Source organism: Podarcis raffonei, chromosome 3, assembly GCF_027172205.1.
Source record: "Podarcis raffonei isolate rPodRaf1 chromosome 3, rPodRaf1.pri, whole genome shotgun sequence".
Lineage (NCBI taxonomy): Eukaryota > Metazoa > Chordata > Lepidosauria > Squamata > Lacertidae > Podarcis > Podarcis raffonei.
The window spans coordinates 61,840,852-61,857,275 of record NC_070604.1 but is presented as its reverse complement, the minus strand read 5'-3'; the positions used below and the strand labels follow the sequence as shown (position 1 = coordinate 61,857,275).

Here is a 16,424-nt window from a genome sequence, read left to right as displayed (position 1 = left end):
CTGGTCAGGCTACCAGGTTTATTGCACCAGAGACTTCGGGGGGGGGGGGTGTAGAAGTGACTGGTGATACATTTTCAGGGTTTTTTCTCATTTTCTTTTTTTAATGTTTCATAGGTTTATAAATTCTGAAGGTCACTTATATTAACCCGTTGAGAGAAATAGCCAGGTTTCCTATAAATAAAATTCCACAATCTCAAAAGTTGACCAGTTCAGAACAGATTAGGCCTAGTTATACTCAAACTGTGTCTGAAATTCTTGTTTATATATTTTTCAAGAAAATGTTAAAATTTGAATTAAAATATGTGTTTTGCAGGGGAGAGGCAGTGAAAATGCTTTGAATCTGCAAAGGGGGAAATTTATGGGGAAGATCAGTAGTACAGAGTTATGGCAGATTTTGTAGAGTTTAGCAGTAAAGGTCTCATATTTATGGGTTATATTAAAAATTAACACTTCCTATCAGGAGGGCTGGTGTTCCCAAGATGCTCTTTTTCTTCCTACTACAGATTCAGCTCTTCTGGAACTTAAAACAACATGCCCACCAAATGTAGGTATAGGCATGGGAACATCACCATGAAGATGGGTTCTAACTAAGTGAGGAGACGCGGATCAGCCCCAGCTTGCTTTGCCACTCTTTGGCACCAACTTTATCTGTTTAGTTTGCTGCTGCTAGATTACTGATGGGGCCAGCATGTAACTCCAGTGCTTAAAAACTTCTACTGGCTGCCCATTTGATCCCAAGACAGGTGTCTGAAATGCCAATGATTAAGTGGTATAAAGGTAAAGGTAAAGGGACCCCTGACCATTAGGTCCAGTCGTGGCCAACTCTGGGGTTGCAGCGCTCATCTTGCTTTATTGGCTGAGGGAGCTGGCGTACAGCTTCCGGGTCATGTGGCCAGCATGACTAAGCCGCTTCTGGCGAACCAGAGCAGCGCACGGAAGCACTGTTTACCTTCCCGCCAGAGCAGTACCTATTTATCTACTTGCACTTTGACATGCTTTTGAATTGCTAGGTTGGCAGGAGCTGGGACCGAGCAACAGGAGCTCACTCCGTCGCGGGGATTCGAATCGCCGACCTTCTGATCGGCAAGTCCTAGGCTCTGTGGTTTAACCCACAGCGCCACCCGTGTCCCATTAAGTGGTACATAAATGCTTAATTAACGTCCTTTTTCCATTCTGGGAATGTTTGTTTCAGGGATAGCGTCTCTCTGAGAACTGCATAACTGACTTTCTCTTATATTGAATCCTGTAGATTGCTATATCAAGTTTTGATTTGGCAATATGGTCCAGTACCCTCTTGGAAGTTTTTGTGAAACATAAAAAGGGAATGTATCAATGAAGGCCTCTAACAACATAGAAGGCATTTACCACGGTTTGCCCTACTGCTCTTCCCAGGGTTGGGCGCTCTTTAGAAGGCTCTCTCCCCAGATGAATAGTCTGGCTGTTATGTATTGATGTAAAGTGTTGAAATGGCTATTAAGATTCACCACAATTGAATGGGAATACAAGTCCCAGAACCAACTATCATCAAATTTTTCTTCTTCCATCCAAGTCGCAGTTTCCTACCAAACTAGTCCTGCCCTGTTTCTCTTTCCTTAGCAACTGCTTCCTCTATCACCTTTCCTATGTCATCTTTCTCCTTTTCTCTTTTCCTTGGCCCTCTTGCCTCTCGCTGTCTAGTTCCATCTCACCCTTCTTTCTCTCTCCATGGACATGGCCCATTACACTAGAAGCTGTACGGAAACCTGTCCTAAGAACAGGTGAATCCTTGTGCAATAAGCATTTTTATGGGTTTCCCGACCCTTCATCTGGCAAAACCCCCACTTTCTCACATCCTTCACTATCATTCAGTTGTGTGTATATACTACAGTCAGACCTTGGTTTTTGAACAGCCTAGTTCTCAAACATTTTGGCTCCCGAATGCCACAAACCTGGAAGTAACTGTTCTGGTTTGCAAACTATTTTTGGAAGCTGAACTTCTGATGGGGCTTCCGCTTGGCTGCAGAAGCTTCCTGCCAGAAGCCGCATTTTGGTTTCCAAATGTTTTGGAAGTCGGACCAACTTCCGGAACGGATTCCGTTCGACTTCCAAGGTACGGCTGTAGTTATATAAGGTTTTGTTCATATTTAAGTGCTCGTCTTTTTATCTCATTTGCTTCCTGACCTTGTATTTTCTTTTAGTTGCATGGCTTCCCCAAGCACTGCAAAAAAGGCATAATTTGGGTAGGTGAGTGATCTGCCAATGGTAAACTCACAGGAAAGTTAGCACAATAGTCTTGATGTTTCCCCCACAAGGATCTTGCACCTCACAATCCTCAAATACCTCTTCCCATTAGCATGTGTACACAGGCTCTGCTGGTTGCTGGTGGTTCCTGCTCCTTCCTCTTCAGTCACTCACTCCCATACTCCCATACAATCTGCAGCATCCTTTATCATTTGCAGGGCTAGGGAACTCCAGTGAGGTAGTCAAGATTACAACATCCACAACTCCTCCTTCTCTTAGTTCTAGGAAGGAAGCTAACCTCTGCCTTATCCCTTAACTTACTATCTTTTCTCCAAACCTACACCAGCTGGTTAGGACCGTTTCTGTTGTGGAATCACATAGTTCTTCCACGTTGGTAGCTCCTGCAATATCCCACCCTAGCATTCTCTTCACTTAATGACAAGCAGTCATGAGAAGAGTGGTGGAAATGGCTTTTTGGCTAGCAATGTCACAAAGGCACTGAAAGTTTTTAGTGCTTCCCCCTATCTGGTTCTTTGGGATAAAGGCTTTAGAGCAGCTCTGTCCCATACAAAAAGTTGCAGGGTGGTGTTCAATGATAGTCCTCATCAGAGGATACCTACTGGAAATTAAAAGACATAAATAACTTAGGTTCATTAATTTAAATGGGTCTATTCTGAGTATGACTGAGCTGAATACAATCCACTGAATCTCTGGACATGGCCTATTATCATTCTATACCTCTTAGTTTTTCCGGGGTATCTCTCTCACCAACACCAGTGATGACAGGAGGACAGACTTGCAGGCATATGGAACATCAGTATGAAAAACTATTATGTAAGATAACAGTTGTATAATATATAGTCTTGCTGCTAAAGAGTACAGTAGTGGAATATTCACTGTTAAAATCCCAGTGATAAATGTGTGATAATTTAATTTTAAAAATAGCAATGAAGAAGTTATTTCTCTGCTCATATGCTTCTTTTTTTCTTGTGTTCTGAAAACCGCTATCTTGAATATATGATGTGGATCAAAAGTACCAGGGAAATTATTTTCTCTCTCTTTTGCCTTGTTTTTTGTTTGTTCATTTCTGAAGGAATGCTCTATACCATAGGAGCCAACTCCTAGGGGCTGTGGAGGATTTGGCCCCCACAACAAAATATTTGAGGGGGCTGGGCCCCCACAAAGTTTATGGGCATTCCCATTAAAACGGTGCATGTGCACTGCATCATGTGATCGATTATGTGGGCCAGGGGCTGGGATTACCTGCGCCCCCACAATATTTTATTCAAGTTGGCACCCCTGCTCTATAGGATTATCACAGGATGAAAAAAGTGGGTTGCCTATTTTTTCACCTTCTGTGGTGCTGCGGCTCAACCTTTTAATACATTACTTTGTTACCTACTTCCTGTTATGCATGGCTGAACATTAACAGGAATGTGTTAGACAATAGTTCTTGTGCTCCATGCACATGCTTCCCCCAGACTTATTCTCAACTCAATTATTACCATTTTTGCAAGGTAACAAGAGAAAAATCTGCAAAATAAATAAATAAATGCAGTAGTTTGCATCAAGTCCCAGATGAGCCGTCTAGAATTTAGGCTAAATTCCTAAATGTACTTGGACCTGCAGAATTCTACTGAAGTTAGCACTGTACATAGTTCATTCAGTATGTAATCCAAGTGCTTTTAGGACATCAGCCTAAATTAATTCCCTCCCATTCCCAGTGGAAATGAACAGGCTGCTAGCATAACATCAGGGTATTGTTGTTTGATTGTAATAGAGATGGGATAAAAATGGTAAAAAAGCTCTCTGTTAATTTTAATTTTAAGGTAAAATACCTTTCAAAACAGCTACAGAACTGGCTATACTCAAGTCACAGTGGACCACTGGCTGTGCAAGTTCAAAACTAAGAAAGATAAAATATATTTTCCATTACTGTGTGTTTACAAATTCATGTACAATAACTGATTTTGACTGCAGTAACATTAACTTAATTCATGTCTCAGTGCAACAAGTTCCTTGCAGGAATGTTCAGAACTTGACATTTTTACTAAGGAGTGCAAAACCTACGGATGACCCACAAAAATGATCCTTTTGGAATTGTCAGTAATTTCATTATCCAATAAAAACAATGACTCACTGCAGTAAAAACAAAAATCCTATTATGTAGCAGATCTGAGAAGTTACAGTCTTGAGGGTGAACAACAACTCCCATTCACCATTATCTGCTGGAATCAAGAGTAAATGGTATGGATTATCTTCCAAGCATACGAGAAATGTCTTCCCTGATAGTAAAAAATGCAGTGTAGGTTGACTATTTTCATGATTTACAATGAGACATATATGAAACTTACTTGCACTTATCAGTACAACTTCTAAATATAACCTAAGCAAGCAATTACTTTAAAATATTTTCATACAGCTCATCATAAAACTGCCACAAGCAACAGAATCTTTTAACACTAAAGAAAAGATTATTTTATTTTGCCTAAAAGGGATTCATATTCTGTAATGTAATCTCTTTGAATAGGTCACTTCTGGCTTTTTCCAAGTACTGCATCAACTACATCTTCAAATTATCTTACTAGCAAAGTAACATTTAATGAAATGACAAGAATTAAAAAGGGGGGCTAACATGGAGTAGGACTTTCATTAATCAGGAGTGACCATTTACATCTCTGAAGAGTCACTCACTGTGGGAGGACCCATGTGTTGATAGGTGTCATAAGAATATTCATTCAAAACACAGGTAACTAAAATCATAGTGATACTAATTTATTTTTTAAAATGTCTTCAGTGTGTCACATGACAAGTATCTTCCCTTTTTATTTTCAGAGCTTGCCACCTCCTGTTCAGGAAGAATACTGAATGGACTGGTTCACACAACACACTAAACCATACTTTAGTGAGATGTGTGAGCACGAAGGAGCCGCTGTGACCCTTGGACTCACTTGCTCACCCCTTGCCTTCCTGTATGCATGGGAGAAATCCAAGCAGCTTTTTTCCAGTTTGCCTGAATATCAGCTTGTCCTGCCACCCAGACCAAGGACTGTGGTATAAAACAAACTCTGATCAGTTCCAAAACAAACCAGCACAGAAATTCTGTTTAGCTGAACAAGCCAAGTGAAGGTAAAAACTGCCAGAGTTCTTATCCTGGCCATATGGGAGGAAGGGAACATGCAATCCAGAGATTAGCTGAAGCTCCTTCCTGCTCATGCGCATCTCACTAAACCATGGCTCACTAAACCAAGGTTTTGAGGTTTTGAGACAATTATACTGAAATGTAAGAAATCTGTCCCTGAAACAAGAGATCCATAATAAAGTATAACATTGTCACTTAAAAACTGTGTAAAGTCTTGCTAAATCCAGAAGCCACAGCACTGAATAATTGAGAAAGGTATTTCCCTTGAAAAAGTAGTTTGGTAGAAGTTTTCAGAAGAGATAGGGAAGAGAAAAAACAACCACCAAGGATTTAAACACAAACTAAATACTAAGAGGTCCCCTTCACCTTTTTTTCCTCTTTTTAAAAAGCAGGGTTATTTTTAAATTCACTTAGATAAGCATATTTGGGCCAGTGGAATAATCCAGTTTTTAACTGAGATCTTGAGATATTTAAACCCTCCATTATAGATTGTAAACCTGAAAGTTGCGGTTTTAATTTCTGTATACAGTAGTACCTAATTGTAGTAGGTACTTGGCAATTAATAAATATCACTGTCAGCTATCATTCTCTATCAAACACTTCTGCCAGGCTAACAACAGAAGAAACCCCTGACAAGGGGATATACGCTACAAACCTACTTCTGTAAGATTTGATTTCTAGCTACTGATAACTTGCAGTAAACAAGGGGTTAGATGCTAGGATACAGGTAGGCTAATATACATTCTTTAGATACATACCTCTAAGTCATTGAAAAATAAATGTGTATCTGCAAGATTAAAAATCATTTCTTCCATTCGAAGTCCAAGAGTCACTGCCACAGGTGGATCCTTGGGGAGGAAAATAGAAAGAATATGGATTTCTTAACATGTTATGAGTAGATTAAACTGAACTCTTAAAAGTGGTAATTCTGTGCATTATGTATGTACAAGCCCTGTAGACTGAAATAGATTTATTTGCATGTAATTATGGCCAGAAATGGTATAATTTACTTTTAGATGCAAATATAAATAGATATCTACAAAACAGAAAAAGTCTGCTGTTAATGTATGTTAAGCACCTTGGAAGCTAATGTCACATGAATGAGACATGAATTATAAATGCAAACAATCTAGTTAATTAAAATACAATAATTGTATTATAACTATAAATCTTTTATTTTATGTGAAAATGCTGCAAAGAAAAGAAATTAAAGAACCATTAATTTGAGATCTCAATGTTGAAGTAGTGACAGCAATGTCTGGTTTGAAAACATATCTAATTTCTTTTGTAAGACTAAAAACAATTATCAAACAAATTAAATTACTAACAGAGTGTTCCTATCTAGGGGAAGGATGGGGTTGCTTCCAACCTCCCTTGCAGTATTGAAGCACACCACAACTGGAAAAATGCATTAGCATAGCAACAGCTTTGCACTGTTGAGAGCCCACTGCTAGTATAAGGCTGGGGGAGAGGAGCTAGGGGCATGGAGGGGGCATGGTAGAATCCTACTCTCACTCAGAGGTCAGGACCCCTATGATGACATGTTATATGCGCAAAAGAGGAGTCAATACAAAGTCACATGTTCTGTTTCAACAAATGGCAACCCAGCACTGCAGGAGTTCTGACCCAAGGTAAGAGTTCAGGTTTTGAGGTTTGCCACTGTGAAAGTAAGGGTTAATCATTCCCTCTCCAGCTGCTAGGGTAGAGATGATGCCTCACAAATAGGATTCTTGTCTACAATTCCAAGAAAAGGGATGAGTATATGCAGATAACTCAATCACTTATGATCCTGAAGAGTATCTCAAACTCCCTACTATTTGAGGATTTACTGGCCTCTTACCACATGGGAGTTAGCAGGTCCAGTATTTTCCTTTCACATGTGGGAAAACAGCTGGCAGAGGAAATGAAATTTTATTAAAGATGGAGAAGAAATGAGTTCTAAACACTGATTTTGAGATGTTCCTGATGACTCAAATTTTGCCTGTGTTGGAACTCCTGTTACAGCAAGTGCCTGCTTATGTCCAAACCACTTGTGCATTGATGGATTGGTTCTTTTTTTTAAAAAAAGTCCAAATTATACACACAAAATGTATATGGTGCATATGAAAGTCCCATGCTTTACTATATTTCTACATCACACACACACACACAGACCTCTAAATATTTTTGTGAAATTATATGCATTGTTTTATGCATCTGTATATAACGGTTATTTATTTTATTAATTCATTACATTAGTATCCCAACTTTCCTCCACGGAGCACAAGGTGGTAACAATAGGCAACAACGTGCTGAGGGGCAGTGGCTGGCCCAAGGTCATCCAGTGAACTTCATGATCTGCATACAATAACATTTATAATAACTGCTATAATAATGCCTATATATACAAAACAATGTATTGCTTGTATATTTAGTGGGATTGGGGATGGAGAAACGTGGTTATTGTTGATGTCAAAGAGTAAGGTAGGAATTGGGGGGGAATCCTAAGAATAACAGTCAATGCTTTATTTTGGGGATCAGATAGAATTTTTCTTGTGGCCATTTAAACATTTATTAAATCAGTTTATTTTGTGCTGAATAATACACGGGGCTGATGTAGGAGCAGATCACTTCAGTGGAAAATTGCAGAAGCTTTTATTTCAAGGCGAGTGCCAATCACACATGAAGCAAATTTCACATGGTTGCAGCTATATGATAAATATGGTGCATGAAATGACCCTCAGTTTAAAATAAAGTATGAAAGCACGTTAGGAAGAAGCCGAGAAACAAGTGTTTTAATTATATTCAGTAGTGAAATTACTGCAAGAGAGGTTGATGCTGCAATTCTGAATGTACTTAGTAAGAAATTGAGCTCAGGGGGACTTCTGAGAAAATATGGTTAGAATAGCACTGGAAATCCGAAGCATGGTTCTGCATTATTACCCTCCCCATCCCTGTAAGCCGTTTAAACCCCCCCCCCCCGATGTATTGTTGATTAAAAAAACAAACAAAACACTTCTTAGTTCATTGGTTCTTGAGAACATGGCACTTAGCCAGAGATTGCCAGCATTGCAAGAGAAGCTAGATCAACTATAACACTTCCCTATATCAAAATACAAATGCCTTCGGTTATGTTAGCAGTGGGCATAAATTGGAGCCAGACAGTCTGTCTGTGGACTTCTGTGCTAGATTGGGCCATCTACTAGTGAATGCCTCTTAGGAGACAAAGTAAAAATATCTCAGGAGAACCAACACTTATAGTTTTGAGGAGCCAGGCTGAGGAAAGGAGCCTGAATCGTTTCAAAATACTGCCCCTCTCTTAATGCCAAAATTAAGTGGTTTAATATTATATAGTGGCATCAGGAGAAAAGCTTTAAATATTCCCCCCATACAACTAAATAAGGACATGTACTAATAAAGCTCCTTTATATGGTACCCTTTTTTTCAAATTACTCTGGGGCACAATTTGAAAAGTAATAAAATTAATAAAATTGTCTTCCCTAAAATCTCTGCATTCGGCTTAAGAGAATATTTCTTTACACTGATGCTATGCAGACTCTCTCTAAGTAGAAGGACTTCATTTTAAGAGATAGGTGGACTGCAGAGTGTTTCCCCCAGACACTACCCATATGCAGAATACTTAGAATATGTATTTTATCCCTGTGCTGAAACTGTCCTCAAACATTTAATAATATTGAAAGAATTTATCCCAGGCCAATGAGCCACAAAAAACCCAGGTAGCCTTGGCAATAATGGAATCTTGAGTTTCCGGGTGCACAGGTCTGGGGGTGGGGTGGGGAGCAGAAGCAAAATGGACCTGCCGGAAGTCACAGACAGGAGAAATGCCCTATGAAGATACAAGGAGCACCAATACAAGAATATGAAAATGCCACCAAATTCTGTGAGGTTGTTGCAAGGTTCAAAAATCATGATTCACAAGTGGATTAACAGTTGCAATACACAAAACTTGTATCACAACAAAAGCAGCTTGTAGGATTAGTGTTTTGAATTTGAATTTAAGAGTCACATACCTTTCCATATTTTTGTGCATAAGATCCTGTAAGAAGTGAATGGAAGACAATGATAGTTTCATCCAAATCCCAAACAAATACGCGCTGAAACAGAGGCATTGACAAACATCAGTGGACATAAAACAGTAGGAAAACCAAAGACAAGTTATAATCCCCCAGCAGACAGCACGGAACAGAAATAATTGTAAGAAACCACCAATATACAGTGGTACCTCGGGTTACATATGCTTCAGGTTACATGCGCTTCAGGTTACAGACTCTGCTAACCCAGAAATATTACCTCGGGTTAAGAACTTTGCTTCAGGATGAGAACAGAATTCGTGCTCTGGCGGCGCGGCGGCAGCAGGAGGCCCATTAGCTAAAGTGGTGCTTCAGGTTAAGAACAGTTTCAGGTTAAGAACGGACCTCCGGGACGAATTAAGTACTTAACCCGAGGTACCACTGTATACTGGTTGGAACAAAGAATGGGAAGTCTAGACTATGCTGAACTGATCTGTCTGGTTGTAGCAATTTGCACGGATGGGACAAACAGCACCGTCTTAACAGTAAAAAGGAAGTCCTAGAAGATACAGGCTGAAATGTAACTATTTTATTTTGAAATAAAATAAACACAAGTAAAATAAATATTCTAAATTAGATAACTCATTAGGGTATCAGGAAATTTTCTGATGCATCTAGGTAGAGCAGGAAAGTGTAGTGCAGCCAATACAGAGAATGCAGAGTTACATTTAATACAACCATGTCTTAATGTAGTTGTTGTTGCTGTTCCTGCATTTCTCAAGCACATACCTCCAAGTCACTGTCAGGAGGGGGTGATGGGTTATTTTTCCGCCCTCTGCCCCTTGATTTTGACCCAGAACTCCTACATGTCCTTTCATCCAGATCTTTGATTGGTGTTGAAGGGCTCTGTACAGTGTCAAACTCTCCTGCAAACAAAACAATTAATGAAAAGGCAATGTTATTTTTAACATAATATAAAAGACTCCTATATGCTTTTTATATTTACCACTGCTCCCCTCCCCAAATTTTTAAAGTGCCCCCAAAGTTCTGAAAATGGGAATTTTGTTTTACCTGTAAATTACTTGTTCTTCCTAGTGAAGACAGGCCCTTCTCAGTGGTAGCTCCTAACTTATGGAACTCCTCCCTAGGGACATGTGATTGGCACCAATGAGTACCAGTCTTAAAAAAAAAAAAGCCTTTAAATCCCACTTCTTCCAATTGGATTTTAGTTATGTTATTTTGGTAGTTGCTGTTTTAAGATTAGTTCTAATCCACTTATTAAAAAAATTCTTTGATTATTTTATGTTAGGGGGGGTAGGGTGATGACTGCCTTACTTTCACTAGAAAGAACAGTAAAGGTATAAATAAGTTAAAAATGAGTCTACTAATGGTGGTAGGGCAGTATATTCATTCAGATGTACAAGAACAGTTCCATTCTATGGTGGTACATATTCTTTCTATGCTCTTCAAAAATCACTCTCATAGAACATTTTGCGCTACCTGCCTTCTGAAGTTGGCCTCTGTAGAAGGCCAAGTACCTTGTAGAACAAGCCCAAATAACCATTCCAAAAGAGAATTCTCTCTTCTGAGACTTTATGAATAGATGTCAAGGTGAGTTTCTTTAAAGGTATGTGTGGAAGAGGTTCAAGGCAAGCTGCTATGAACACAGACAAGGCTCAAAATGGAAATCTGTACTGTCAGTGGCAGAGCTTCATGCTCCGGCTCGGGGGGGGCGGAGAGCAGGAGGGGGCGGGGCTGGTGCATGTCCTGGGGGTGTGGCGTGGCGCCCAGCGCGGGTGGGGGGCAGCTGTGATGGCACCCCACCGGGATCGCGCTGCTGGGGGCGGTGCGCTCCCCCCCCACTCCTCTTCCTCTGCCAGTGTGTACTGTACAGCTGATGAAGTTCCCAGAACCCTATCCTTTTGTGGGTGACCTGAAATTATCATTTTTTAGCTTATAAATCTGAAAGAACAGCAAGGTATTAATGAAAGAACTTTCTGAATCCCAGATTGCATGAATAATAATCCTTCCATGGTAGAAACTGTAGAGGAAACTCTTCCATATTACTAGAACTAGGAAATAAAGATTCAACAGGGTTTATTAACCGTTTACTGTATCATTCCTTTCTGTGTCCAAAATAGGACAACCACCCCTTTACATCAGTTTTAAAATCTGAAAGTTCTCCTGGAAGCCAACAGACACAACAATGTTGGAATATCAGAACAACTATTTGTGAGTAGTTAAATAGAACATTTCTAGGTGCAGAAATGTCCCAGTTGCGCACAGTGACACAGTAAACATAGCAAAGGGTAGAAAGAAAGAAAGCTGAAGATGTTGGCTTTGATTGCTTTTTTCCCCTCCAGTGGCAGAAACAACTAACAGGAATAGACAGGATTTAATCAACATGTTTCAAAGGATGGGGCAAATTAAACAACTTTGGGGTTCATGCTGGTTCTCAGTGCTGCAACTCACGAGCTTAACATACTGAGTAATGTGTAGTGCAACAATGCATGCATGTTTCTGAAAGCCTAGGGTTAGTTTACTTGATAAAAGAGTTCATTATCAGAGCAGAGTGTGGAAACAAACTTGCACATAGATTCCTCTTATCCTGTGGCCTGAAAACGTGGGATAGACACTTGAAATTGGAGAATGGAAACCTGTGCTGATGACAAGTGATGCCATATCCAAATCCTGCAGAGATGTTTTACAGATGCATGAAAGGATGTGCAACACTTCAGCGCAAGTGTAAAGACAGCAAGAAGACATGTTCCATGTACTGTAAAAGTAAATTGTACATACGATAGATATATCTTTGGGCTGAATGTCAGCTTCACAGCTCAATAGTTTACTGATCTAGGGCTGTATTTAATGTTGCAGCTCCACTGGCACAAGGAACTTCCACATGAACATCAGAACTTACTCTTCTGTCCCTTCCAGGCTGCACCCTGCATGCATCCTCAAAACCAGTTCAAGAGGATTTGGGGGACTATCCAGAGCAGATTGGTGGAGCATCCAGGGGGGCGGGGAAAAGTGGAAACAGAAGTCCCATTATGTTTTTAAAATTCTGACAAAATTGAAAACTGCCATCATTTTTGCCTAAGTTTTAGAGGAAACATTGGCAAGGGGCGGGGGGAGACACACACAAGATGGCTTTTTGGTCACAGAAGGTGCTAGGGATCTAACTACAGAAAGACAATTTCTTTCTCATTCCAGGACTATATAAAAATGATCAAAACTGTCTTTGCGAATATAACTTTAAAAGTAATTTTTAAAATGCCAAGTTGGATCCAAAGTAAGCTGCAGTGCAATCCTAACCATATATACAGGGATGCCCCCCCCCCACACTTATGCAACATAATGTATCTTTTTACAGTCAGCAGCACACACATTGTGCCTTTCAACACAATCAGTCAGTTCTGATGATCAGCTAACATAACAACATTAGAACTAGGAAAGGAGCAGATGGGCTGAGGGGAGATTTAGTAATTGAGTGGTATTTTTGCACCAGAAGGGTGGGGTATAAAAAATGCGATTTTACAGTGCTGCAGCATATAAGCTACACTGCACCATACACTAAACCAGGGATCGGCAAGGCTTATCGGGCATGGGCCAGATCACTCCTGCGGAGATCCTCCGTGGGCTGTACTGGCTCAGTGTGATGCCAGAAATCGCGTCTGCGCATGCCCAGATGCCGAAAATTGCTCCTGCACAGTAGCGATTTTCAGCGTCTGGGTATGCACAGAAGCAATTTCCAGCGCTGTGGACATGCGCAGACACTATTTCCAGAAGAGAGTCCCTTCTCTGCACTGGTTTAGCACAGCGTGCAGGGACTCACCAAGCAGGTGGCTCAGTTCAGGGGCGGCTCATGGGCTGGTTAAGTGACACTCATGGGCCACTTCTGGCCCATGGGCCTTAGGTTGCCGACCTTTGCACTAAGCAGTTCAAGAACCTGCCTCTAAATGGTGAGGAAGGGGCAGAGTGAGACCCTGAGGCTCAGTTTCATTGGGCAACTAAAGTTTTGGTTGTTACACATGAACCGCATGATTGTGTGACTTGCTCTTTCTTTGCATATATATACAATTCTAATATACATAAGTAGTCAATCAATAAGATAACTGTTAAAACAATCAAAGTTGTACTTTTCAGTCTTTGCTAAAACATCACACTAGTTGATACGCAAGGAGCAACTTGGTTAAACATGAGTTTGGCAGACATTTCTGATGACTAGACAGCAATAACTTATATTTATAGCTACAAAACCTATGATGTCTGAAGTAGCTTTCTATAATTGGTAAACTTTATGGAAAAGCAGTCAGCCATGGCATAAATATTATCAATATGTTATTTAAAGTACTGAAAAGATGGAACTTTCCACATAAGAAAAAAGCTATGGACAGAACAAATACCACAGTCCCAGTTTGTCTACAGGGCAATCACAACTTCTTGCACTATACTATTTAACTAGGCACTATGTCAAACTTCCCCAGGTCGAAACAGCAATAATAATACACACTTGACTTTCCAAATGAAACAAAGCATACCAGAAGGAGGTTATGAGGTAGTCTGTGAACTTTTCCAATGACCCAGAGATATAGTTTTGTGGTTAAAGGCATAATATAAGGCTCTGAAAATCTGTGTGGCTATGATTATGAGGCAGAATCCTGAGAATCTCAACTTTCTTGTTTAGCTCAGGCAACTGTGGATGAAAAAACTTCGAAACGAGATGGCAGCTTTTGCTAAACAGAAAACAGATATGTATATGGATTCCGTAGGCCAGAAGTAGGATTTGATTGTACAGTACCTCTTTATAGGGCTCAGTTCCTATCTTTCTCCACATACTTTCTATTTTTCCCCTAGCCTAAACCTTCTCCAAAGTTTCAAATTCTGCAAAAAACAAACGTCTAATGCAAACAAATGCGCAACTATACAATTTCAACGCACAATCAAAGTGAACATGAAATATGTCCAAAAGGAATAATTATCAAATGCAGAATTTAGATTTTCTGAATGCAGAATTGCAATTATACTGCTCCATAAATAGGGCAATGACTGCAATAATAGTAATAATAAATCATTTCCAAAAAGAAATAATAATTTAAGCTACTTGAATGGTATGTAGGGATATAACTTATACAACTTTTCAACTTGTGTCACCATTATAAAGGTTTTAAGAAGTAAACATAAACATTTCTAAATAAGATTGCAGCCCACTAATAGAAATTTTAATTACCGTATTTTTCACCCTATAGGGCGCACTTTTTCCCCTCCAAAAATGAAGGGGAAATGTGTGTGTGTGAAACAGTTGATTAAAGGTTTTTAATTAATCTGACTGATTTAGTAACCAGGACTGTAAAATGCATATAGCTTCTTTTGACTAGTAAATATGTACAAGTAGCATTATCCACCTTATATGTAGTCAGACTGCCCCAGGGAACGAAATACTTCCATGCATGAATTCAGCATTATATGTAGTTCTCTGGTTGCTTCTTTTATCAGCCCAAACCTATTTAAAGATGTAGTTTGTTTAGATATAAATCTCCTTTATTTACTTATCTATTTATTTATTTAGACACTTTCATACCACTATTCAGTTAAAAAAAAAAATAAAAAAATCAGAGCAGATGGGATCCAAAGGACCCCAAGGGCTCCTAGTCCTCTGTAACAAAAAACCAGGGAGAAATGTAAGCATGGCGGAGTACAAAGTTGAACCTGAGTCTGTGTCGTCTAGGTCCAACATTCCAGCCACTACACTACAGTGGCTTACCATACTGACATATGTGAGTTTATCTATTCATCTATTTGTACAATAACTTACATTTGCCATGATAACATAATAATAAGGCAGAAGTATATATATTCTATGCTTTTCAAAACAGGGGCTTCTCAAATAGCCCTTGCACCTGAAATATAAGCTTGCCCACTCACTTCCTATTCTCTGTAGTGTTGAAGTGATCATGCAACACTTGCCACAGTGTCACACCCACTCTGAAAATACACCACATGCCTCTATCCTTCTGTACCACTTTAAAAATACACTCATCTAAATGGAATGCAATGTTTTGAATGTGCAAACCATGAACCTTTAGTACAGTTCTCTATCGTGCAATGCAGAACACTGTGAAAACTTTCACACCAGCTTGTTCATTCTTAGTTTCAAAGAATCTGATATAAGAATATAAGTTTTGTCATTAAAATATGTGCCAGAATGTATTTTGTTACAACTAATTCTATCACATACACAGTGAACATAGTTCCTTCTTCTAATATGTCTACTATAGAAAGTTTCTATATGTAAGACATGAAATAAAATAGAATGATAATCATTAGTAGCCAAAATCGCAGCTGCTGCGTGTAGTGTTTGTTTATTTCACCTATAAAGAACTATTATGCTCAGAAGAGTGTGCACTATATTATATTTGTGTGCACATGCATGGTCAGTAATTCAAACACTATCACTATATGCTCATGTAGAAAAAAAAAGACCATTGGTACTTACAGTGAATGGGATTTCTTAGGCCTATTGGAGCTGATGTCAAGGATGGGTCTGTGTTTGTTTTTCAGTTTTTCAAACAAGACTGAGCAAAGCAAGAACGAGGACACAGAGAGTCATAGACTGACTCCTTTTTGGTGCAGGCAAAATAGAAAAATAGACACAAACCCATCCTTTACATCAGCTACAACAGGCCTAAGAGAATACCGTATTTCAAGGTGTATTTCAAACAATGAACCTGACATCTGCTAAATGCTCAGAAACAAGACCTTCTTGGATGCTGGGAAATAAGAGAGGTTCTGGTAGAGAAGTCAAGTCTCTAGACAGGACAAGTGTGGGCCTGGCAACAACAAAATGTTGTGCCAGTTAATTCATACTTTATGTACCCTCCACAATTCCACATTTCTATATTACCTCTCATTTTATCTTCTCTAGTCTATAAACTGTCCTGCCATTTCTCTCATTCTACCTCTGTTCTTGCCTGGTCTCCACTGACAATTTGCATTCTACTCTCTGAAATAGCCTCTTGGTTTGTCTCAGTTGCTTTTTCACCTTCTTGCCA

General features: G+C 39.5%; 1 protein-coding gene across 17 annotated transcripts in view; it reads right to left on the bottom strand.

Annotated features, from left to right (window-relative positions):
• EYA4 (EYA transcriptional coactivator and phosphatase 4) overlaps positions 1 to 16,424 on the bottom strand; it is a 108,354-nt gene that overhangs the window by 7,651 nt on the left and 84,279 nt on the right. For all 17 annotated transcript variants that reach the window (XM_053381944.1, XM_053381947.1, XM_053381946.1 and 14 more), the window contains 3 exons: positions 10,162 to 10,298; positions 9,373 to 9,456; positions 6,121 to 6,210 (listed from right to left, as the gene is read on the bottom strand). In XM_053381944.1, the coding sequence (XP_053237919.1) occupies positions 6,121 to 6,210; positions 9,373 to 9,456; positions 10,162 to 10,298 (311 nt within the window). The remainder of the gene's footprint in view (positions 1 to 6,120; positions 6,211 to 9,372; positions 9,457 to 10,161; positions 10,299 to 16,424) is intronic.